The 21,568-nt window shown below is 37.1% G+C and overlaps 4 protein-coding genes across 22 annotated transcripts; 3 read left to right on the top strand and 1 right to left on the bottom strand.

Moving 5' to 3' along the window:
• Window positions 1–404: 404 nt before the first annotated feature.
• Window positions 405–6,913, top strand: LOC105175665 (protein MEI2-like 5). Of its 12 annotated transcripts, none has more exons than XM_020698459.2 (15): window positions 405–982; window positions 2,016–2,140; window positions 2,454–2,497; window positions 2,599–2,645; window positions 2,723–2,863; window positions 2,952–3,421; window positions 3,825–3,983; window positions 4,070–4,186; window positions 4,281–4,432; window positions 4,820–4,905; window positions 5,030–5,828; window positions 5,913–5,997; window positions 6,083–6,151; window positions 6,246–6,425; window positions 6,506–6,913. In XM_020698459.2, the coding sequence occupies exons 4-15, from the start codon at window positions 2,615–2,617 to the stop codon at window positions 6,578–6,580; spliced, it is 2,364 nt and encodes a 787-aa protein (XP_020554118.1). In that variant the 5' UTR covers window positions 405–982; window positions 2,016–2,140; window positions 2,454–2,497; window positions 2,599–2,614; the 3' UTR covers window positions 6,581–6,913. The 12 variants fall into 12 exon arrangements, with proteins under 12 accessions (XP_020554118.1, XP_088732707.1, XP_011096480.1 ...); XM_088876581.1 differs by having other exon boundaries at window positions 2,726–2,863; XM_011098178.3 differs by having other exon boundaries at window positions 2,602–2,645.
• An 857-nt stretch (window positions 6,914–7,770) lies between these two features.
• SSP4 (SCP1-like small phosphatase 4) lies at window positions 7,771–15,747 on the top strand. 8 transcript variants are annotated; one of them, XM_020698177.2, is made up of 9 exons: window positions 7,771–7,923; window positions 8,192–8,300; window positions 9,354–9,469; window positions 9,622–9,882; window positions 10,439–10,572; window positions 10,827–10,911; window positions 11,210–11,773; window positions 12,171–12,508; window positions 13,148–15,747. In XM_020698177.2, exons 4-9 carry the CDS (start codon window positions 9,714–9,716, stop codon window positions 13,304–13,306), a joined length of 1,449 nt encoding a protein of 482 aa, XP_020553836.1. In that variant the 5' UTR covers window positions 7,771–7,923; window positions 8,192–8,300; window positions 9,354–9,469; window positions 9,622–9,713; the 3' UTR covers window positions 13,307–15,747. The 8 variants fall into 8 exon arrangements, with proteins under 8 accessions (XP_020553836.1, XP_020553833.1, XP_020553835.1 ...); XM_088876601.1 differs by lacking the exon at window positions 7,771–7,923 and adding an exon at window positions 7,993–8,011; XM_020698174.2 differs by lacking the exon at window positions 9,354–9,469.
• A 635-nt stretch (window positions 15,748–16,382) lies between these two features.
• On the top strand, window positions 16,383–18,559 carry LOC105175668 (cold-regulated 413 inner membrane protein 1, chloroplastic). Its single transcript, XM_011098192.3, has 6 exons — window positions 16,383–16,785; window positions 16,950–17,051; window positions 17,434–17,529; window positions 17,655–17,719; window positions 18,081–18,150; window positions 18,223–18,559. Exons 1-6 carry the CDS (start codon window positions 16,532–16,534, stop codon window positions 18,386–18,388), a joined length of 753 nt encoding a protein of 250 aa, XP_011096494.1. The 5' UTR covers window positions 16,383–16,531; the 3' UTR covers window positions 18,389–18,559.
• Window positions 18,560–19,178: 619 nt separating this feature from the next.
• LOC105175720 (uncharacterized) lies at window positions 19,179–21,125 on the bottom strand. Its single transcript, XM_011098269.3, has 4 exons — window positions 20,939–21,125; window positions 20,269–20,745; window positions 19,813–19,900; window positions 19,179–19,737 (listed from the first exon to the last, which is right to left on the bottom strand). The coding sequence occupies exons 1-4, from the start codon at window positions 20,997–20,999 to the stop codon at window positions 19,548–19,550; spliced, it is 816 nt and encodes a 271-aa protein (XP_011096571.2). The 5' UTR covers window positions 21,000–21,125; the 3' UTR covers window positions 19,179–19,547.
• Between the last annotated feature and the right edge of the window lie 443 nt (window positions 21,126–21,568).

The following is a 21,568-nucleotide window of genomic DNA, read 5'->3' on the forward strand; positions in this document are numbered from 1 at the left end:
AATATAAATAAATAAAGTTATAGTTCTTAGTCCGCAAGGGCATTTTGATCTGTCATCATAAAAAATGGATAAAAATATTAGACCGTCGTTAAAATTAAGGTGATATTAATAATTTTCCAAATAATAAGGGGCGTTAGTAATTGTGCCAAATATTAAAAAAAATCATTGTAATTTATCATTTTTATGATATTTTTTTATGAGGTATCTCTTATTATAATCTTAATTGCATGTGTGTGTATTAGGTACGTAATTATGAAAAATTAAATAAAAAAAATAGTGGCAATGTATTCTCAGGTCATTATCATTTTCTATAAATAAGTTATTACAAAGGTGTATAGTCAAAGAAACCACACCACTAACCTTATCTACTACATAATCCCATGTAAGCATTTCATAATCCTCGTATTAGTCCCATGTTCAGTCGTCGTCTTCAACTTTCCCCCTCATAGAAAAATGATTTCTTGAAAATTGATTATCTTTCTCGAGAAGATTTAATTTAAGCCCATCAATATTTCCTTTTTTTTTTTTCTTCTGGTTCCATGTGAATGAATGCACGTGGACATCAAATCAACGTTTAAATACAGTTGAATTCAATTAAAACAAAATCACCCCTCCACCCTTTCATTAACTCCTCCCTATTTTCTTTCCTTTTTGTCGTAAAATCATTCTCTGTTCTTTCTTTCCGTTGCCTTATTCCCGATCACGCTCCAACCCCGCTCCCCGGGAGCCTGCAATGTGTGTTTGTTTTGCGTTGTGTGTGTATGTGTAGGTATTGATTCAGTGGAGAAAAGGGGAAAAGGCCGAAAACGAAAAGAGTGGAGAGTTCTTTCTGTTCACGTCTCTCTTTCCTTGTTTTTTTTCTTTTTTTTCATGTTTTTCTGTGGTTGTTCTTTTGTATCGTATTGGGTCAGCGTTGATGCTTCTTAGGTATTCTTGAATAACTCGAACGACTTTGGGGTTCTCTAGGCGAGCCATTCTCGAGGTATTTTCGCGCTTTTGCGTGCTTGATTGTATGTTTTACATGTATGCGTGTTTATTGCTTGAACATGATGAGTTTTTGAAAATCTTTGATGGGTTGTTTAGAGATTCTCGTATCGGTCTGTTGGTGTTGTCAAATGCTGTTGATTGCCGCTTTTCTCTTTGACTTCCGTCTTGGTTTGTGTCTGGGGAGTGGTGGGATTGGGCGATGGGTAACATGGGTGCTTGGAGATCATGAATATTAAGATCAATCTTGTGATAAGTTCTTGAAGTTCTCGAGAACAATGATAATTTTTGTGAGGAGTTATAGAAATTCTCACTGGGTTCCTGCTAAGCTAGTACCTCTGCCTGGTGATATTTTCTTCATAAATTTATCGATCTTTAGGCTCGATTTTGATTGATCACATCCTTTCTACTTTCTTTTTCTGTTTATTGCAAAAGATTTAGTTAATTACTATACATGCTTGTCGTAAGTAGAATTTTGGTTTTACTCAAATTTGTATTGGCAATCATTGGCCGGAAGGTTGTGTTGACGAACACGAATCAAGAAAAAATTAATGCACAGTCATTTTTATTGTTTGTCCATCTTTGCTAATTTAAGTAGAAGTGTTGCATTGATGAACAGGAATCAAGGAGAAAGTTAAACATGTTCATGCTTATTTATTGGTTCTTTTTTGCTAATTTAATTATTTATGACCTACAAAACATTTAAAGAATTTATGTGGTTTATGCTTGGCATTTGATATAGCTTTTGGCTGTTAGAAACTTACAATAAAGTTGATTTACCAAATTATCCATACTCTGTAGTACTGAGGAAGATATCTCCATATCAACTGCGGTATGAAGTTTACAGCTTCTAGTTGGCCAACGAAAATCTTTGGATAAGTATCTGAAAAGTTTCGTTGGTTTAGAGTCAACTGGTTTTCTTCATGTCTATCAACAAATTGGATAGGACTGATTGTTGTAAGACTTCCAGTCCTTGTGATATCTTTGTATTTCTGTTGAACACCCATGAGATATGGCCCATCTTTTTTTAGATACTAAAGCTTGAGTGTGGATACGAGGAGTGATCTGAAAGCACCCATCAGTTTGTTTCCGCCGATCAGTGCTTGTGGTGCGTAAATATCTACAAGGACAGAAGATGACGTTGCTGATGACCTAGGTCTATCTGACTGCTAATTGTCACCTAAACCTGTTTGTCAATTCTTGGGACTGCATCATCATGATCAGTGGCTAGAGTAACCTTGGATACTTGTAACATTGCTTTATTTGGCTGTATACTTGAAGCTCCTAGTTAGAAGGTCTTCTATTATGTGTCATGTACATTTCATAACAACTTTTAACCTTGCTGTACTGAAATCCATAGACCTAGACTAGGTTCAATATTGTGGTTCAGCCACGTGGAACCAAACCATGTGCTTAGTTAATGCTTTAAGAATGTAACTAATGTTTGTTCTATTTTCTTGTTTTGTCAGAAGGGTAAAGTTCATGGTACAGCGTGGAGAGAATTATTATTGTGGTAAGTCTGGATATTTGGGGTTCAGGCATGTGGAACATGACCATGTTCTCAGTTAATACTTTAGGAATGCATCTCATGCATGTTCTGTTTTCTTATTTTAGCAGAAAGTTAAAGCCCATGCTACAGTTTTCAGACAATTCTTGTTCTGGTAAGTCTGGAAATTCCTTTTGTATTATCTGTTACAAAAAAATGGGTGTTCCTGATGCTGACGGACTGCATATGTAGTAGGTGCTTCAAAGACTCCAACAAATTTATCACAGCGAATGGGAACTAGTGCTCGTGTATTTTTCCAATCTGATTCTTATCGCGTCTCAAATGATGCTTCACTTTTCTCAAGTTCACTGCCTGTTCTTGCCCATGAAAAGTGTATGCACACAGCATATTTTAATTAAAGTACTTTTATTACGTCTCAAGAATAGTCAGTCATTTTCTTTCTTTATTGGGTTTGTTGCAGCGAACTTCACTGAATTAAAGCATGATGCTCAATTCGTGGATGACTCCTCGCCTAGTTTGATTGGCCTATGTCCAGATTCAGAGGGCAAGAAATTGCTTGAAGAGGGTGAGAATCATGAAGTTGGAAGGTTCCTCCCTGACGATGAGGATGAACTCCTAGCTGGGATGATAGATGGCTATGACGTTAGTTGGTTGCCCAATCTTGTGGATGACGTGGAAGAATGTGATGTTTTTGGCAGTGGAGGAGGTTTGGAATTGGAATCTGATTCACAAGATAGCTTAAGAGTTGGTGTTTCTAAATTGAGTTTATTTGATGATGGTGTTGCCAACGGAGTAGCTCATGTTAATCTTACTAATGGTGTTGGTACTATTGCTGGAGAACATCCTCTAGGAGAGCATCCTTCTAGAACGTTATTCGTCCGTAACATTAACAGTAATGTTGAGGATGCAGAGCTTAGAGCTCTCTTTGAGGTACTTCTAAATGTCATGCGTTCCTATCATTTTTGTGGTGCCCCCCTGTTTTGCCAGCATATCATGTACTAAGGTCTTTGCTTTATTTATGTATTTTTATGCATCTGGAGTTACTCATTGCTCTTTTTATCAATGATTAGATGTAGATGTTTGTTTTTTAATATTTAAATTTGGTTAACATGTTTGCAAGAATTGGATAGAAAAGTCTTAATTTTTCCTTTTACTACCATGTGAGTTCTGCATAAGAAACAATATTGTGGAGCTGCAAGCAGGTTCATAATTTGGTTGGAGAACAATTGTCTTCGGTGTAATTATTTGGTGATATCTAATTTTAAGGCTAGTGATTTCCTGGACTTCTGAAATGAGATAATTCATTAAGTTCGTTGTTGTTGACTATTTTCAGCAATATGGTGATATCAGAACAATGTATACTACATGTAAGCATAGGGGCTTTGTGATGATATCTTATTATGATATACGTGCGGCTCGAACTGCTATGCGGTCATTGCAGAATAAGTCACTCCGGAGGAGAAAGCTGGATATTCACTTCTCGATCCCTAAGGTTCTGAACGTTGAACTTCGATCAATAAGAATCTTGTGTTGTCTATTTTCTAATAAAAACTGCTTCTCCATCTTCTTCCTCTCCAGGAGAACCCATCTGACAAGGACATCAATCAAGGAACCTTGGTAGTATTTAATTTGGATCCATCAGTTTCTAATGATGACCTTCAACATATTTTTGGGGCTTATGGCGAGGTCAAAGAGGTGCGCAGCTTTCTCTTTTCATCATTGACTTTGCTGAGCATGATTTCCTGGATTCGATATCTGAGCATTGTTTTGCATCTTTATTTTAGTCCAGATAAGGGAAACACCACACAAGAGGCATCACAAATTTATTGAATTTTATGACGTTAGAGCTGCGGAAGCTGCACTTAAATCCTTAAACCGAAGCGATATAGCCGGGAAACGCATAAAGCTGGAACCCAGCCGCCCTGGTGGAGCACGTCGAAGGTATATATATTAATATACTGTTTTTTTCTTTCTTAACTTTTCCTTTTCCTTTTATAGCCTCTGGCGATAAAGTGTGTTTGCCTAATCTTTTATAATAATCTAGTCCTTTGTGCCAATCAATTACTCATTGCTAATTATGAACAGCATTTGAGGATTTTCTGTCAGCTTATTATTGGAAATTATTTATGCGTCATATGAACTTAATATGGATGTCAGGTAAGAAATAAGTATCACCTTAGAATACGAAAATGACCACGCCTGTGGTCTCTTTAGGATTCATGCTATTACTCTTGTTCCAGGCCTCTGTGGAGCTTACTGAAAGTTCTTACAGGTGATTCTGATTTATGGACTGTAACTTTCTATTTTTCCTTTGTCGTGTACTTTAAGCTTGCTGCTGCATCTAAATCAAGAGCTTGAACAAGATGAAAGGAATTTGCATCGAGTAGGTTCACCACTTGAGAATTCTCCCCCTGGTATGGATCAAAGGAGTACTTCAATTACTGTTAGCCATCTCTAGATATTGGGAAATAGCATGTTGTCTGAATAATAAATTAGCTATGTATGAATCCGTACAAGCTTATGTCCACAATCTGGCAGGTAATTGGCCACAGCTTGGCAGCCCTATGGAGCGGAATTCTCTCCAGAACTTCAGTAAATCACCTGTATTTAGCTCTTTCAGTCCTCCTGTAGGCAACAGTTTACCTGGATTAGCTTCAGTTCGGCAATCTCAAGTGCCAAACCAGAGGGTCACGCCCACAGGAAAAGATTTGCTAAGAGGCCCTCATTTGGAACACATATTTTCAAATGAAAATTCAAACTGCCGAGGTATCTTTGACCAATCTCATTCATTCCCAGAGCAGAAGTTGAGTCCGTATAGTGGACCTGTTTCTTCTTTTGGTGCTTCCGCTTTCAACACACCCAGAGCTCAGACCATGAGATTCCCTTTTATGCACGGTGGAAATAGTGGCTTTCCTATACCAAATCTTCATGGATCTTTCTGCAGTTCTTCTCAGCTCCAACAGCAGCGTCACCAGTACCATATTGGATCTGCGCCATCTGGTGTCCCTCTTGAACGACAATTTGGTTACTTTCAGGAGTCATCAAAAGCATCATTGAAGAGTCCCAGTTTTGATGGTGTAGCTCCAATTTATAAGGATCGGAGTTTCACGGGTAATATGGTTTCTCCAAGACTAAGTCCCGTGTTTCTTGGTAATGGTCATTTTCCAGGAGTTGCAGTCTCTAACATGGAGGGTTTGGCTGAACGTGGAAAGTCCCGACGCATTGAAAGCAATGGAACCCAAATAGACAACAAGAAACAGTTTCAACTTGATCTTGATAAGATTAGGAGTGGTGAAGATACTCGAACGACCCTGATGATTAAAAATATCCCCAACAAGTAAAAGCCTTTATACTACTACTGTTTCAAGTTACTAAGATCATAGAAATAATTCACATAGCTTGTTTCCTGTCTTTTTCGTAGATACACATCCAAGATGTTGCTGGCCACCATCGATGAACATCACCAGGGAACGTATGATTTTCTCTATTTGCCCATCGATTTCAAGGTCATCTTTGGTTCTTTACCATACTTCATGCATTTTATTTTCCTAAAAAAGAATGAATCTGAAACAATACATGATTCATCTGCAGAATAAATGCAATGTGGGTTATGCATTTATCAACATGTTGTCACCATTGAACATTATCCCATTTTATGAGGTAATTCGTTTATATTCTCTCTTTCTGTCCTGCCCTTTTTGTTAATCTATATGCCGTCATACATCAGTACTAAACCTTTTTCCTTGAAACACAGGCATTCAATGGGAAGAAGTGGGAGAAATTCAACAGCGAGAAAGTGGCCTCTTTGGCATTCGCTCGAATTCAGGGAAAAGCAGCCCTTGTGGCCCATTTCCAGAACTCAAGTTTGATGAATGAAGATAAACGTTGCAGACCGATTCTCCTTGATTCAGAATCCCCGGAACTTAACAATAAGGTAAAAGTTTTTGTCAAGCTGAATCATCCATCAAGTTTCTGCTAGTATTGCAAAACTTAGCAAATCCCATTGATCTGCAGCTCATCAAAGAAAATCCTGCTGCTGGTCAGTCAAATGGAGAAGAGAACAACACCTCCTTTGTGAACGAGAGATAACGACCGTGTGGAAGCTACCGTCTTGAGAAGTGGCTGCTCTTGTTTCAAGTGTACAAAATTAGGACCATGTAAATCCAAAAAGAAAAGATTAGCTTCTGCTTTGTTGTCATTGTTTGCTACTTCATATTGATGGAAATTTTGGACAAGAAACCGTTCCATTGATGTGAAGTTGATTCGATACTTTTGTATCAATGTGAAGTTGATTCGATACTTTTGTAATGAGACGGATGGAAAATTTTAGGGTAAAAATTGGAGTTTTGAAGGTTGGTCGAAGATTGTGAGGACAAAATTTTGCTATAATTTTTATGAATGTATAAAAATATTCGTGCTATAGAGACTGAACTGAACATAAGCACTTATGCATTATGTTTGTTTTTATTTTCGAGATAAATCAAAATATATTTAATGATTGTCATCATATTTTTTATTTGAGTGTTTTTAACTGTTTTAGTATAAATATATATATACACACACACATATACATAAATAAATATAAAAAAGACATGATTTGACAGTGATTTAACAATAAATAGTAATTTTTGTCTTTCAAAACACAATATTAAACATATAAAATACTTATTTTAAATTATTTTTAAAAATAAATTCAAATATATATATTATATCTAATATATATTTATTTATTTTATTTTTCTTTCTCTATTTTCATAAAATACAAAAAAACACTCCAGAAACGAATTCAAATACTATGATGATGTGGTTGGAGTACAATCCAATAGTTTTGATATAAATTTCTTTTATGGGGGATTTCAGATTCGAACTTTGCCGGGGCATATGCAGATATGGTGAGGGAGTGGGTGTAAAATTAAAAAAAAACTCTCACGGTCATGGTGAAACCCAGGAGCGTGTGTCTCACGGGCCATCATCGCAGCCATTCCTCATTTCTCTTTCTTTGGAGCAGCACGTGTCAATACGTCACGCTTGTGGGGCCCACTGTCCACGCGGCTATCTATCAGGGGTCTAACCCCGCACTGTCCCCAACTCTTGATCCCAGCCGTTCGCTTGCACCCCAGACAACTTTGCTTAAGCACGGGTGTGAATCACATACGACCGGCTCTCCAAAACCATGCCTTTCTATTGTTGTACGTTTAGGACGGTGACGGCTATATTATGCTATTAGCTAAGCAGAAGTCCCTAGAGGTACACCTTGTAGTCTGTTACTGCAAAGAAGTCAAAAACTTCCGTTGTAGGTAATCCAAATAGGACCAGGCTCTAAAGCACGCCCACCCCCCACCGTGTATAAATATACGGACAGGGGAGCGAAAATGTAGAGAGAGAAAGCGCGTCGTTGTAGAGAGAGAGAGAGAGGACTTGGATTTCCGCAGGTATAATACATCATACACAATCTGTATTTTGTATCTAGACATCGTATCCAATTCTCTTCTATATAGAGCTATTCTTGTCAATCAGGAGGTTTGTTAAGCTTTGTGTGGGTAATTAAGCTGTTAAAGCAGTATTTTCTTTGTAGCAATAATTGAGCTCTATCAACGAATGTTGGATTCTGGTGTGCCATTCTGTTTCTACTTCTAGGGTTTTGGGTTGTGGGGTAGGCGTGGATATTTTAATTTTTGTGACTGTTTTTGTGTTTTTCAGATGTTCTATTTCGAGCTTTGTTTGCTGCTGAAGGAAGTGCTTGAGTTGAGTTGACTTCCGCTTTCTTGGGTTTTTTCTTGATGAATTTGGGGTTTTTCTTGGAGAAAAGGTCTGAAGGTTTTAGTTTATGATTCAGTTTCTTGTATCCTCCTTCAAAGGGTTTTCTTTCCGCTTAAATTCTTTTTCCTTTCTTTTTCAATTTTAAATTGGGTTTTAATTCTAGTGTGATTAATTTTATGCGTCTTTTTATTCATCTTAGATTTCTTATTGGCAATTTTGAGTTATTTTCGTTCATTCATTTCATGTGTTGTTTGAGTATTTACTTATGTTTTCATGTGAGTGTTTTTTTTGTGGCTTGCTTCGCAATGAAATGTCTTGTGTGGAAGGGATGTACCTACTCTAATACATGCGGCTTCTTTATTACGCCTCTTAGTGTTCTTGATGTCATACTTAGCCAGGTTAATTAGGAAAACTTCTAACATTCTTGTAATAAACTGAAACAGGAAGCATGATTTAAGAAGTAAATTATGAGGAAATTTAGATCTCTATGGTATGTAGTCTCCATATGCCTGCAAGATATTACCTGAACCCTCCCCACCCAGTTTTATGAAATGGGTTAGCCATCATTGAAGCAAGATCAACTTTTTATTAGTAAATGCTATAAATCGTCATTTGCATGACAAAGTGATATTGCTTGTTGCTTTATATCACTGAAAAAACCGGCTCTTCTTTGGTCAAGAACTACAATAACTTCCTCCAGCAAGAGGCCTGGTTGGGACAGAGATCAGATTTCCGTGTGTTTGCTTTGACTTGGTTTTTCATACCTTGTATAAACTAATTACCTTGGATATGTACAGCGTGAAAGGCACTCCCTTTCTTGTGTTCCAATTCTACTGACCAAATCTGTAATCGTATTATTATTATCTTGAGCGATGACTTGGGGATAAAGAATAGTAAAACTTCCTGGCGTTAAATCACTGAGTATTAAATTAAGTTGAAAGAAAGGAGTGACTTTGTTTGTATCTGCGTCAATTGGAGTGTTCTATTGCACGTTTTTTTCGTAGAAATGGTTACTCTTGAATTTGGAAAATATTACCACTGCTCTCTCTATATAACAGCATATCTATAGCAGTATTTCTGATGAATTACAAACTTATTGTAGTGATAAGTGGAAGAAACCCCTTGGCGGATAGAGTATATTTCCTCTGTAACATCATAAAAGAAGAGGCTGTTGATTTTTGTTCTAGTTTGTTGGAATCATCACACTCTTGGTCAAAGGCATTTCCCTTTTAATTCCTTCTATATGCTATCCATTCTCCGTTATCGAATCAATATCAATTGCGACTTTTTACTTTTTCTCTTGATAAAGATTTTATTCAGTTGTTTGTTTCTTCTGTGACATTCTTCTTATTGAGAATTCAAAATTGCAGTCTCCTGTGGCTGATCGCATATCGTAAAGGGGTTTGTTGCTCGCTGATGCTTTTGATACAATATCTTGATCTACATCAGTCGCGCAGACCAAATGCCATCATTAAAAATGAAAACCAAGTCAACCACAGACTGTTTGAAAGAAAAAAATGGTCTCCATGTATGCCGCAAGTCAAGTATGATATCCAAGAATCCTCTCTCTCGTGCCAGAGTTTGTCAAAATGTGGAAAAAAATTGTGCTTATACTCAGAGCAATCAGGATGGTAAGTGTGGGCCAGCCCTCAATAATATCCTTGCAGTGCCTGTTATTTCTTATGTGCTCACTTGTACATTCGCCAAGTACGATCAGAAGCATTAATCATTGCTTATTTGTTCGCCTTCTTACTATTTGATGGGGCTGTTGCTCTGGTGTAAGGATATCATTGTTTCAAATAATCTTACTTTGATTTTGCTAAATGCTACGATGGTGTTGATACCTTTGGTACTTACAAGCTTTTCGTTTATGCTGAACCACATGTATACCTATGACCTATCTCATGTACATCTGAAAATATGTATTTATGGTTGAGTATCAAGTTATAAGAAGCATTACAGCAACAGAGAATTCTTGGACTGGTGGATTTAGGTAAACCACTAGAATGAAAAATAGGTTCTCATTGAATACGTTCAGTTTCTATCTCTCTTTCTCTATTCTAAGAAAGAGGTCTCTCCTTTCCGATTCATTTTTTCTTCAGCTGTTGCTACTACTAGGTCATGCTAATACATTTTTTTTGGGGTTGATAAGTATAATTTAAATGCTCGAGACATTCTGTGGTGCAGCTTCGGCTTATGATCAAGCGTTTTCTGAGGACATTGGACGGTGTGAAACTAACCATGATGAGTTATCTAATGAAGAGAACCTTATGCAGAGGCAGCCATCAACTGAAACCGATTCTGCTACTGTGGATAGTATGGTATGCATAATTATTTTTTAGTAGCTCATTGATTTGTTACAGTGCTTTCTTTGTCTGTAATTTCAGTCGTGCATCTGATGGTTATAGCATCTTTCGGCTGAAACCATGTATAACTAGCATCTAAATCGTATAATTTTTTACGCCCTATAACTTCTCTGTCTGTTTTCTCAACCAAAATCTCCACATGTTATTCTAAAGTAAGAATATTTATGATTGAGTTCTGTGCTTACTGGTGAAGTCTTCAATATCTTTAGGAACCTGCAGTATCCACCTGCACTTCAAACATAGAAACTATCTTTTCCCCCATTCTGGATTCGGTGGATTTCTACAATAATGAAGGTATGCTCTATAATTTTCTTATTGATTTCAAGCTTATGACATGGCATGATCAATGATGTTATTTTCCTCAACCATGAAGTTTCTAGTAACTTAGTTTTAATCTATTAGTCAACAAGTATGTTGACCTGTATAAGGAAATAAATCCATCTGTTCTCAGTGTAATATACATATGGAGTTTACCTGTCCTCTGAGTTCCAGTTGGCATAACCAACTCTGCATTTTTCCCTTGTAGGAAGTGACATTCTTTATGTGCAATAGCTAGATAGCGACGATTACTAACTCTGCATTTCCCTTGTAGGAAGTGACATTCTTTATGTGCCACAGCTAGATAGCGACGATAGTGATAATAGCAGCAGAAGTTCATGTGAATATCAAGCATGCAATGTATCAGATTTCTACATCTCTGACATGATTTTTTCTGGACCTCCCGTTGGAAGCAATTATCCTGGAGAACCCATCGGAAGCCATTCTGAATTTGAAAACAGAACAGATGCATTGTTACTACCTGATTTCAAATGTGAGGAGTCTAGTTTACTTTGTGATTTGACAGAGGAATGCATGGTATTGCCTTTTTTGGAGGATACTTTAGATACTGGATGTGATCATGATGGCAGACCATCAGAAGATACCATCCTAGGTTCTGACAATTCCAGCTTGTACATGGCAATCCATCAACTGCGATCTCACAACCAGGATTCTCTCATAAATACCTACTCTGACCAAGATTATGAGTGCTTTGATCCACAAATGTATATAAGGAATCTCCCAGAGCAGCCGGACGTGGCATTTACTTCGTTACCAACTTCGGTGCCGAATGAAAAGCAAAACGCCAAGCAAATCACTTTAGTACTTGACTTAGATGGTATGCACATTTTCTCCAGATATTTGTTGAATGCTTCTTTAATATGTTTCAATATTTCTGATGCATATATTTTTCTAGTCACTAGATATGATTATACCGTTTCATGATTTATCCTCTTGGCGAAGGTTGTTTGGGTAACACCTTTGGAAATTTTTAATAATTTGTGCTGTCCCTGACATGTGATTTTCTCACTGTTTGAACTTAAAAAACAAAGCGAGCTTCCAGTGTCCTCGCTCTGAATGATTAGATCTTGAGAAGTAATGCTGATGCTATTTTATTGAATTATTGTGAATGTTTTAATGGGTTTAATATATTTATGTTTTGTTTGCTTGACTTTCAAGAGCATCAGATGAATAGGTTCTCCAGAAGTTTAAGTATCTTGATTTACTGTGTGCAGAAACACTTGTCCACTCTACATTAGATCACTGTGATGATGCGGACTTCACATTTTCTGTGTTCTTCAACATGAAAGAACATACTGTTTATGTGAAACAGAGGCCTCACCTCCAGACTTTCCTCAAAAGAGTGGCCGAAATGTTTGAGATTGTGGTTTTCACTGCTAGTCAAAGCATCTATGCGAAACAACTTCTAGATATTCTGGATCCAGATGGAACAGTTATATCAAGACGAGCTTATCGTGAATCATGCATCTTCTCTGAAGGAACTTACATGAAAGACTTGACAGTATTAGGTGTTGATCTTGCAAAAGTTGCCATAATAGATAATTCCCCACAGGTAGAATGTTATTTTGTTTTGTTTGTGCTGGTCCTTTTTCTTGTTACAGATATTGCTTGATTATATGGTCTCAGTTTTGACCATGAATAACATAGCAGCTTCATTAGAAGTGGCATAGAAGCTGTGTAATTCCACTAATATTTGCTCAAATTTAATCATTTGGCAATCACTAAGCTGCACTTAACATAATGTTACCATCAATTCTCCTTCATAAGTAATTCTTCCAGATCTCCTGGCTAACACTATTCTGGGACTAGGAGACTTTCCTCCAGCAAGTGTGTTGGTATTTTCAAGTCCTTTTTCTAGGTTTGGTAAATGATTTTAATCCCAACAAGTATCTTTTAAGTTTCAGGATCATGGAGCTAATCTTTACATTTTTCCCCAAATAGATGGTTTATTGCCGCTAGAAGTTTAGAGCATGTCATTCTCCTGTTTCGATTTGCATTTTGATCTTTGATTTTTTTTTCCTAAGTTAGTCTTAGAACATTTATCCAAATATGTCCATCTCGAAATTACAGCTTAAGAAGCATGTCGGAAAGGCTAATTTAGAGTAGGTAGTCAAGAAAACATTACTTCAATGCTGACATGTTTCATGAACTGATTTCTTGGTTTAAAGCATTACTCTTTTGACGATTTCAGGTTTTCAGGTTGCAAGTGAATAATGGTATTCCTATTAAGAGTTGGTTTGATGACCCGTCAGACTCTGCCCTAATTTCACTACTTCCATTTTTAGAGACATTGGTTGATGCTGATGATGTACGACCCATCATTGCTAGGAAATTCGGTAACAAGGAATAAGAGCTCCTTGGCTATCCTTTCTAGTTCTTTAATTACTTCATGTCCCGTTCAATATTCATCTGTTTTTCTTTTCAATCAAAGTCTTCTTTGTTTTAAGATGCTTGTTATACCTTCCTCTCGAGCCTTGGTATAGGTATCAATTTTTATAAATTTCTTCCTGTTGCTGAGTCAATTTGCCATCATTCCTTTCACTATCCTACTATTTGAGGAGCTTGTTAGTTCTTTAGGCTAATTTGCTGTAGAAGTGTGTCTTCAAGAGTTTTTTTTTTTGGTTTGATTTGTATAGGTATAGATGCTTAGGTCTGTGCAGCGTGTATATGAATTGATTTGTGAAATAAATCTTGATTCTAATTTGAACTTATTTATATCCACCTTAGTGTATGCTAGTATAAGTTTGACTTTTAGTTGATTGACCAAGTAATATCAACTAAGCATGCCTGCTTATAGCCCAGTGCCGTGATGTTATGGACAAAATCTAACATTGAGCATTGTACACAGAGATCTTAATCTAGTGATTCCATAACTGGAACTTCTGAGAGGACCTGGGGAAGAGTGTGAAATTTTAACTTCTACATGATGAAGACAGTACTATGACTTTCTGTTTATTGTCATCTATCTGATGTTGAAAAGTTGGAGGAGTTGGTTTTAATTTAGTTGGGACAAATAATTGTCAAAAGGCATAGTTTCTTTCTAATAATTCAGCTACAAAGCTTTTGTTGTAGGAAAATCTACATGAATACTGCTCTCAAGGGCCTTGTTGAAGAAATAAGGTAAACAAACTCATGATGTTTGGTGTGGTAACCATTCATTTGAATGCAATAGGTAACTAGATTCATACGTTTTGGATAGTTGCATTCCGAAATATTATCTGAAACATGTTAGTGATGGCTGTCTAATCTTTGATGCAATTTTAAACCCTAGGAAGATTGACGTTCATGCTATTACTTCACAGATGGCCAGTTTGCAAGTCAAAGAACACCTAACTAGACGTGCCTTTTCTGTTGATCCAAAGTTGTTCATACTCATTTTAGGATACATAATTTGTTGCATCCATTTAAAGTTGGTCAAGTTGTTCTTATTAACCCATGCTATTTAATTCAGAAAACTTTGTGCAGCTTTCATTCTCTGGACTGTTCTGAATGTAAGCATGACTTTTCTCTTATCTTTTTTTGCTGTTCCTCTTCTTTGCAGTTTAGTTATGTTTCTATCTTTGTGCGTCTCTCTATGCCTTACCCTGTCTTCTCTCCTTTTGATCATGAGCTGTGGGTTGCAGTCAAGCAAGTTACATAAAGAAGCTGCTTACCTGTAGTTTGGTTGGGTTTTGACTTAGGAGGGGGGATGTCTCAGAATTAGTTGTGACTGTTGTCCCAATTGCTATTCAATTTCTAGTAAGTAATCCTAATATAATTTCGCTTAAGCATTGGGTTTCCATCATTTATCTTGATCAACAAATTTTGAACTTTGGACAGCCTCGGTCTCAGATCTCTACTGACAATATGTGATGGTGTCACCTTTCTCATAGAAGATTAGGGTATTCATATGAGAGCTACTTATGTAGCCCCCTCTCCTTACTAGATTTTGTTTCTACCAATAATTTAGTGGTTCTGGTTACTTTGCTTGGCATCTTCCCTTGTCATGTCATCTAGGACGGCCCTGGATGTTTGATGTACCTATACTATGAGTTGGGTGCATAATTTTAGCTTTGTATATTTGGTAGCTAATGCTGTGGGGTACTGACGAAGGTTGAAATGGTCTATAAGATTATTCTTTAGGGGGAAACATATCCTGCTTGGCAAATGGATTAGAAAAACCTCGACCTAATTGTCTGGTATTGAACATGAGTAACAGAATTCTGTAGTTTGGTTTTGAAATTAGCTATGTAAAACTGTTGGCAGAAAACGAACTTGAGAATCCTTGTGTATGCTTGGTGGACCCCAGGAGGTGGATATATTGACATAGTGTAAACCTGGAAGATCAATGCCATAATAGAGCCTCCTGTATGCTTTCCTTAGTTGTTGCTTAATAATTTTCTAGAACGACTGGTGGCTGTGTGAATTTGCTTTTGAGAATGTAGGGGGAGAAGGTTGATACTATAATATGGTCTTTTACAGTTTTGGATGCCTTACTGCAGGTCTCTTGAAGATATACTTATTACTGTTTTGGCTGACAATCGGAGTTGTTTGTATTATGCTTGGTGTGTAGTAGTATATCATTATATTAGCTTTTCTAACTTGGGATTTTTATTTTTTAAAGTTTCCAGGTCAAATTTGTAGCCCGTAATCTTGCTTACTAGTTACTGTAAATAGACATAAATACCAGATTCATATTGTATGGCTACAACCTCATGGAGATTTGTTTACCAACAATTCTGTAAATGAAGCCATCAATGTAACGTCACAACTTTTAAACACCTATTATATATTTATATTTTCTGGGCGACAGTTTCTATTGATCAGCTGAGAATGCCGTGCAAAAGTGAACGTCACCCCGTGAGAGATTAAGGTTACGACTTACATGTAAGCTTTCAATGAAAGAGATCACCAGACACAAACAACTGCCTGCAAATGGACTCCTTTCCGGTTGCGTGGCCCTAAAACCGGGTTTTCTTGCATGTAATTCTTCCATCAATGCAACGACTTTGATTGTTGCACGCGAGATTTCTTTCGGCTCAGATTCACATGGTCTCGGATCACGAACAAGTTTAAAGTTTACATTGCAAGCATGAGACAACTTTATGCAAGTGTTATATATATATACATATGTCTATTATATACACAAATATCTTTGGATAGGCAAATTTGTTAAATAATAAAATATCAATAAACTGAGTACGACGAAATCATTTAATTGGATGAGCAATCTTCTTGATTGTAATGAAAATAACTATAATCCATAAAGGTTTGGGATAATCATACCATCGTCTATGATAACTATCAGAGGAAAATCTTATAAGCATTCTAAAGTTTATTTTTTTGTATTAAATAAATTTATATTCAAGTTAAAATTTGTTAATATTAATAAAGAAATTTAAGTGAAAATTTATATTTGTCTTCTATCGATTTATTGCTGGCGTAATATAAGTTAGAAACATTTCTTTTATGATGATTGCTTAGACGTATTCTTAGATTTAATTATGTTTATTTGCCATTCTTGACATGTGGCGGACTGTTACTTCAACTCCAATATAATAAATAAACCTCCCATACTCTTCTTCGTCTCTGTTCTATGCTTCCCATTCGTTTACTCTGCTCCAAAGCACAAAACACCACACGCCGGCCAACAACAATTAATACAGATTCCAGTGATTTAGCTTTGTCGAAGATGATGATGAGCCTTTCTCTTTCTTGCTCTTCTCTGTATAACAAGCAGCTGCTCTGCTATAAAACTCCCAGCTCCCGTCAAAGCAGGACCTTTTGTCGTGTTTCTCCTCAGCTTCAGAAACGGCAGCAATTTGGCTCCCTCGCTTATAACCCACTTCGGTAATTATTGAGTGCAGTCGTCCATCCAAAAGAAATCGAAAAGCATTGTTCAATCCCGTCTGGACTTCTTTTTTCGTTTTGGGTCTTTTGAATCTTGATCTTTATCTCTGAAATTTATCTGTTTCATATCTGTTGTATATTGATCATGCATGCATTTGTTGCAGAGTGCTTGTTATGAACAAGAAAGGACATGTGTTCGGTGCGCTTTGCTATTCTGCTCCTCTCACACCTCGGAATCTTCAGTGGATTTCGGCTGTCTCTACTGCGTATGTTGTTGCTCTTCTCGGTATTTATTCCAATTGGTCGGAGCTTGTAGTTGATTTTGATTTTATTTGTTTCAATTGGTCGTAGTTTGTAGTTGATTTTGATGTTACTTAAGTTTGAGGATATATTCTCTTCATTCTTGAGGTAAGAAAAGAACGAGAGGATTACTTAATCGAGTAAATTTTTATTTTGCTACTCTGATTTTATTCTTTTCAAAAAATAATGCAAGTGCGCCACAATGGTGATTTCCTGGCGAATCTTGTTTAGGATTCTTTTGGATCCAAATTTTAGTTCTGTTCGTTCAAGTTATAGGCAGATGTTTGACTTTTGGGATTTTTGAAGAATATGCTACTCTGAGTTAGTATTAACTAAATTCTTTTTCAGAGTCCTAATGTTAGCGAGGGGAACGGCTATCCACAAATCCTTTCTTGTTCCTTTATTTGCTCTACAAGCACCTGCAAGCATCATCTCATGGATCAAGTATGCCTAACTTTCTTGGTCTTTGTTTCTATAGTAGCAACTCGTAGTAGTTTTTGTTTCTTTACCTAAAATAAAGTTTCTTCTTGATCTGTCAATCTAGTATCTAACACAAAACTGGTTTTCAGAGGTGAGTATGGCGTATGGACTGCTTTCTTGGCCCTTCTTGTGCGTCTCTTCTTCTTTATTCCTGGTAAGTCTTCTTTCTGAACGTGATCTTTGTTAATAATCCTGTGAAACACCTGGATCCTTTGTTCTGTCCTAACTAGAAACTTTCTTAGTAATTACACTCAAGGTTTCTTTTATCCCCAAATTCGATTTGTTAAATGCACAAAAGTGCCTTTAAAGAGGTCTTATGAGATTGACAAAATGTACCTGCATGCAGTTAATAGCACCATATTTGGAGCAAGAATAAAATTTTAAAGAAAATAACTTCTTTCCGTAGTTCCAGAAACTCTGCTTCTGAGTGGTGCATGCATGATGCTTTGCTTTGACTACAAATACACTAAGCGCATAACTTATTGATGTGAAGTCTGTTCCTTTATTTTTTGTAGGGGAGTTGGAGTTGCCATTTATAGCATTTTTGTTGGTGATTGTGTCTCCCCATCAAATTATGAGGCTGAGGTTAGTAAACCATTGCATCTAGTCTAGTGCAATGTGCTACTTATTTACTGAAACTGTTGTTGCTCATGGCAGAGGAACACAGGAGGGTGTTATTATTTCCTTGGCAATAGCGGCTTATCTGGCTTTCCAGCATTTTTCAAGAGCTGGGAGTTTGGGAAAAGCTTTCGATCAAGGTTCAATCCTTGCCACCTTAGCCACCATCTCTATTGTTGCTGTGCCATGCTTGCTTTTGATCTAAACTTTGAGTAGTAGGAATAAACACCTAATCATTTTCTGTAAGCTACAATGAGAACAATCATCTAGATGGCCCACCATCTTCTCTTGTAAAAAGTACTGATACTCTCTTACTCAGCTCTATTTTGTATTTGACAAAACCTTTAGTATTGACAGAAGAGCACTTGCTTAGTCACCTCTTGTTTGTGTTGTTCGTCAATCAGTCATATTCATTACCTTTTACTTATAACAAGATGGTCATTGCTTCCCTCGTAAGTAGCTTCTTTCTTTTTGTTTGTTTTCTCTTTCCTTTTCTCAGCTCAGCTTGAATCTAAATAACAAAGACAAATATACAAAGGTACAGCTTTCTTATGCAAGAATTCTTTGGGAAAGTTACTAAGGCGTTTGCGGGGATTGGCATGGAGGAATGGGGAGTGGACCCAAAAGTTGCTATTTGCTAGTGACTACTGGCAAAAGCTGCAGAACTATGATTTTTGGTTTTCTGAGGGCTTGGTGGTGCAAATCTAAACCCCGTCTATCTGATCATTAATCGAAAATATTATAGCATAGGGTATAAAGCATTATTACAATATCATAAAAAGTATGTTCCGCAACCCAATACATGTAGAAAACTAACTTATCAAAGTTCTGGAAGTCTGTAAATCCATCTTTCAAACGCCGAAACTCACATCAGAGTGCAAAATGAGATCTAGGTCTACATCCAAATGAAGCTTAAATATAGAAGTGAATGGCACAATATGTTCTCATCTGTTTATGATTCTGAGAATCTGAGTATATCAGAATGTATAGTCATATTGCCAGGGAATAAGTGAAATAGATCTATTGATGAATGCAATTTATTAATCTTCTGGTCACTGATGGGGGATGGGCGCTGAATATATTACAGATCATTTCACTAGAATTTTCCTAAAGCTTACCTGCTCGTATGGAAATGCTTATTAACTTGAGTAATATATCTCTAATTATCTAGGATATGAGTAATGTTGGTTTTTAACTACCTCCTTGCTTCCTACTCTATCTGAAATACCAATAACCACTACCGTCAAGGCCTTGAGATTATCATACAGTATCTCTCTGCCTCAAAAATTTTCATAGCTTGGAAGCTGCCACATAATTGGTATCTCATTTGGAGATGGTAACCAAATTTGATGATCTCTGCTTGTTTAGAAATGGTTGGCTTCAGCAACTAACAACATGAGACAATTTATGGTGATCAGAAGCAGTAGGTTGATTGACATGATCCCTGCTGAACTTGGTGTACCCGTTGGTCCAGAACCATAATCATACCCTGTCCCTGGTTCTGAACCATAACCATTTCCTCCTGGTGAGTAAGGATTGACTGGCGTAGTTGTGCTGCAATAAAATATTTCAATTATCTCCTTTACTGTGAGAATTAAGCTGCATGATTTGGGTAGTTAATAACTTTACCTGGGTGGTGTCATTGGAACTGTGGGTGTTGATGGGGGTGTTATTGTCGGAGTGCTGGTGGATGATGCATATTTACAGTTCCCATGGCCTGAACCAAAGGTGATGGAGAATTCAAACTTTAAGTTAACAAGTGATTATGATTTGGATTAGACATACCGTAAGGAAGGAGTATATGGCAACTCACAAGATAGAAAAGTTAAGTAGATTTTTCATAGCTAAAATGCAAAATACTATGGGAGTGTTCTTAACTAGCATGGTAGAAACTTCTATTGATAGAAGGTTTTCATAACTGGTTGATCTGTTTCACTATGGCTTCAATTCTGCCATTTCCTCTATCTGGTTTATTCTCAATTCTTTGGCAAGCAAGTATATTGAGTCATGTTAATCATGGAGTGGATTGTTATCTGCAAGCACAAACATCAAAATGAGTCCCTATATTGAGAGAACCAGGCTTACTTGGGTCGGTGTTAGTGAGCTGCGCTGTTCCTCCAAAAACACAGCTTGTGGGAATTGGGTTCTTCTGGTAGTAGTCGTTGAAAGCATAAGAGGCATGGTCACGAACTGTGTTTGGTTCATAGCAAGCTCCACTGGGTTGAATTGCTGAACAATCTGCTCCTCCATAGCCACACGCATAGTCCAGAGCTACCTGTAGAGCAGTCTGGGAAGCAGTGGGATTGGCTACGCACCAAGCCCCACCAGATGTTGTGGGGGTGGTTGGGTTTGGCCCTGTGGTGGTTGGCGGCGGTGGGCTGGTTGGATTTACGATAGGAGATGTACCTGGGGTTGTTGGATTCACAATAGGAACGTTTCCTGGAGCCGTATCTCTTTGGGTGGTAACTGTGAGAGGGGGGAAGAGCATTTCGTTTTCTTGATAGTCCAGTTTTTTGCTTTCTTTGATTGCTTTTGAGGACGTTTTTTCTGAATTGCTTGCATCTGAAGGAGATAAACAAAGATTTTTCTAGTTATTCTCTTCGGAAGATTCACCAACCTTTTGTTCTATATGTATGTAAAAAAATATTTGTTAACATTTACATACTTTTTATCTGTGAATAGGAAATTACAGGTAGATGTTTTATATATCATCGCATATCTAGAAACAGAAAGCTGGAGAAAGTAATAAAATTACCTGAGATAACGGAAACACAGAGGAGAAAGAACATGGCATGCTGAAGTGTTCTGGCACCCATGGCGACCTCCTTGGAAAACACAATGCTCGCAACGGTACAATAAACCGGGTTGTATTGAGCAGGAGAGTCCGGGATGGTGTTTGGATGAAGAAACTATCTCCATTCGCTGCCTTGAGTTTATATACAAAGTGTGAAGAATCATAGGTTTCTTGCATTGAAGAGAGAATGGAATGAAAGAGAGGTATGTGTTGGGAATATAAGAAAACTTGAGAAAGGAGGAATTGGGTTGTTGGAGACAACAAGCAAGAGGAGGTGCCCAAATAGGAAGAAAAGTTGCATGAAAAAGAAGGAAAAGGTAAAAGGATGGGATGGTCTATATCAGACACGTACATACATGCATGCATGCAGACATACATACATATGCTTATTAACTCGAGAAATCAGTATGAAGTTTCTTTCTCTCTTTTTGTTTGTGTCTTTCAACTGTTACATAGTTACTAACTCAAAAGCTAAAAAAAGGGAAGGGAACACCTGAAAAAGTAAAGAGATATTATTCCAGGTATCTCTTCTTATGATGGGCTTTAACTAAAAGGTTTCAGCTGTCGAGCCCTAACCTTGGGATCGGGTGT

This window comes from Sesamum indicum, linkage group LG12 (assembly GCF_026168435.1).
Source record: "Sesamum indicum cultivar Baizhima isolate 11 linkage group LG12, ASM2616843v1, whole genome shotgun sequence".
Classification (NCBI taxonomy): domain Eukaryota; kingdom Viridiplantae; phylum Streptophyta; class Magnoliopsida; order Lamiales; family Pedaliaceae; genus Sesamum; species Sesamum indicum.